Source organism: Dermacentor andersoni, chromosome 7, assembly GCF_023375885.2.
Source record: "Dermacentor andersoni chromosome 7, qqDerAnde1_hic_scaffold, whole genome shotgun sequence".
NCBI classification, from domain to species: Eukaryota; Metazoa; Arthropoda; class Arachnida; order Ixodida; family Ixodidae; genus Dermacentor; species Dermacentor andersoni.
Genome location: NC_092820.1, coordinates 160,915,976 through 160,918,842, shown reverse-complemented (window position 1 = coordinate 160,918,842; position 2,867 = coordinate 160,915,976). Strand labels below are relative to the sequence as shown.

Here is a 2,867-nt window from a genome sequence, read left to right as displayed (position 1 = left end):
CCGGTGAACAATCAACGGTACCGCGAAGGCGTCTCATTGGCCAAAATATTGTCAGGTGCCCGAAACTGCGCTTTTCATTGGTGGGTAGGATTTCGCACAAAGGTCAAGCCAAGCCAGCGAGAGAGACAAGCGAAGTCACTGCCTGGTTGAGCTCGCGCGCTTAAATTGCGTATTCTGTGGCTCGTATTTGAGCATGTGTCTGGTGGTGCTTAGCGCTTGATCTTGGGTTTTGAAAGTTTGAGCTGCTTGTGCTAGCGTGTGCTTGAACGCCTTGAGTGAACAGCAACGGTCGCTTACGGCATCTACAATGTTCCCGTCATCATGCAGCGCACGTCCACGCTAGAAAACAGAATCTGTGAAGAACTTCTCGGACTGTCTATGCCCTTGATCGTGTGTATTTAGTTGACTGAAAGTAGTGACGCTATGGAACGTGAGGCCAAAGTTGGTTCGGAACAAACGCGGGACACTTTGCCCAGTGATGATCCTTTGTTGCTTCTATCATATGTACACAAGCTCGTTCGTGTTGAAACTACGGATGGCAATGTTCTGGCAGGTTACGTCAAGACAGTCGACCCCATCTCGGAAAGGTAGGCATGAGGTTGACAATTATAGCGAAGTTATGATAGCTATCAGGAAGTGCCTTCGCCTATCGCGAGTAGCCTAGCTCTTTTTGCGGTGATCTTTCTGAAATAGCACTGAAACGCAAGCCGTCTTGTTTTTCATCCTTGTTCAGCAGGTTCATGCAACGCGGAAACGGAAATGTACGCGCACACGTCAGTGCTTGTTTTAGCACCTTTGTTACGTATATTTCGTGTTCTGAGCTTTTACATTTCGCCGCTGAATGGCAAAAGCAGACGGTGTTAGGCAGTTTCATGGTAAAGTCGTTTAGCCCTAGTAGCTTTTCAGACTTGAGGCAGTTGTGATAGCAACATGAGTGGTCAGGTTTCGGGGCCTAAAGCGAAATACGAAGAATGTAACGGATATGGGAATGTTATTTGTAATATACTTGGTTTGCCCGACCTGTACCCATCCTTGTCCTCTGCTACCGTGTTAATGCTTGGATTGGTTCAGTCTTAGAGACGGCCCCCGACCCTCTTTTTTTTTTTTTTTTTTCTTCCTACGCAGTATTGTCATGGTCCTGTTTGAGGATGAAAAACCAAAGGTGCTTCACGTCGTCATGGGACACGCTGTCAAGTCGGTTACTATTGTCACAAATGCAAGTCCTGCCGAGAAGGAGCAGCTCGAGAATCTCTTCATGCCGGCAAGGCAAGCGCTCAGCGCCGAACAGTTGCGAGAGAGGAAAGAAAAGGTTCGGTCGTGGATGTGCGTCAACCGCATTCCAGTGGCCGAGTCTGCCCAGGAGCCTGGTACTCTCATAATTGCGGACTCGGTCCGGCTGTTACCTCCATACGGACCGGAGGACTTCCAGTGCACGAATTCTCTAGTGCTTGGCAAGATTCGAGGAATGGTGTCGCTGATGCCCGCAGACATTGAGTCCTGGACAAGCCCTTACGAACCAATGAAATAGTGGAGAATTCCGCAGTGATGATGATGCGACTGGCTAGGTAAATTCTCACGTACTCTCTGGTCGATTTGTGTAATGCTGGATCACAGACAAAGCAGCCGTGAACTCCACAACCTTGCATGCTGAATGGCATCAAAAGAGTGCGACAGATCTGTCTAGGGTGACTTGGCTTTCTGTGAGTGCGTTGTTACGAGTGCTCGAGTTGAAACTGTTAACAATCGAAACTGTTACAATTTTCCAAAGGTCCGATCATTAAAAATGAATGTGAAGTGCCTGAATGAAACTGCAAGTTTCATTTTGGCAGTTCGGTACATTTGTGCTTTAAGGATCACTTCGCAATGACTTTGCTTTAAATAATCGAATGTAAATAAAAAAAGACCGTACAAAAAAGAAGTGTTCTTGTCAAAGCAGCAGCTTGTGATTGTAGCGCAAACTTACTTCTTTTTAAATGCACTTGCAGAAGCTTCAGATATTGAAGGGAAAAAATACAAGTTTTACGCAAGTACAAAGCTTGCTTTTGATAATATGCTTGACAGTAGCACAAGATTCCTCTGTATCGACCTCCATTAAAACATAGGACATCACACTGTCTACATTCACCTCACCAACATCCTTGCTTTTGTTGTCATCATTCCCTTGGCACCAGAGATGTGTATAGTTCAGATAAAGAGTTAGTGGGATGATTCCTTGTGTAACAGTCCCAAATGCCCATTCTGGACGATTGGCCATGAATGGGGTAGCTCAAGTATAGAAAATATAAGGAAATCATAGAAGCTGTTAAATCTCAGATGCTATTTCATTACAAGGGCTGTGTGCTTTAGAGATACCTGCAAACCAACATTACATGTACAGGTTTTATTTGTGATTTGTTGTCTTATTGCTCAGGACCGAGTTGCATGCGCTAGCGTTACTTTGGCAGCATTACATACAAATTGGCCTGACATATAAGAAACGTTAGGCAGTGTTGTGTGCACTGCCTTGCATATGGTATGGGATGGAGTAAACAGTCTTAGATATGCATCTCCTTGCAAGAACAAGAAAACTTTATTTAGCGACGACTCTCGTTGCCTTTGTGTTTGTGGGGGTGGTGCACCATGGTGGTCAACTGGAAAGACATGGCTTCCTCCTCCATTCTCCTATCTGGCCTTTCACTTTTTACTGCTGGCTTCGTTTGAATTGTCACATTAATGGTGTTCTACATTATAAGCTGTAGAGCGTGGGGTCAGTAAATCATAGTGTGTCCGCAGAAGTATTCAGAGAGTATAATGAAAAGGGAATGAAGGAAAATTAGATGAGGACAAAATAGGCTTATTTTAGCAGAAATAAGAAGGCAGTGTCAACT

General features: G+C 45.0%; 1 protein-coding gene across 1 annotated transcript; it reads left to right on the top strand.

Moving 5' to 3' along the window:
- The first annotated feature begins 119 nt into the window (after positions 1–119).
- LOC126533172 (gem-associated protein 6-like) lies at positions 120–2,383 on the top strand. Its single transcript, XM_050180438.3, has 2 exons — positions 120–587; positions 1,126–2,383. The coding sequence occupies exons 1-2, from the start codon at positions 424–426 to the stop codon at positions 1,526–1,528; spliced, it is 567 nt and encodes a 188-aa protein (XP_050036395.1). The 5' UTR covers positions 120–423; the 3' UTR covers positions 1,529–2,383.
- The last annotated feature ends 484 nt before the right edge of the window (positions 2,384–2,867 follow it).

Coding starts and splice junctions, on each gene's coding strand:
- LOC126533172 (XM_050180438.3), top strand. CDS start 424: ATGGAACGTGAGGCCAAAGTTGGTTCGGAACAAACGCGGGACACTTTG. Junction 588..1,125: donor GTCGACCCCATCTCGGAAAG/GTAGGCATGAGG, acceptor CTTCCTACGCAG/TATTGTCATGGTCCTGTTTG.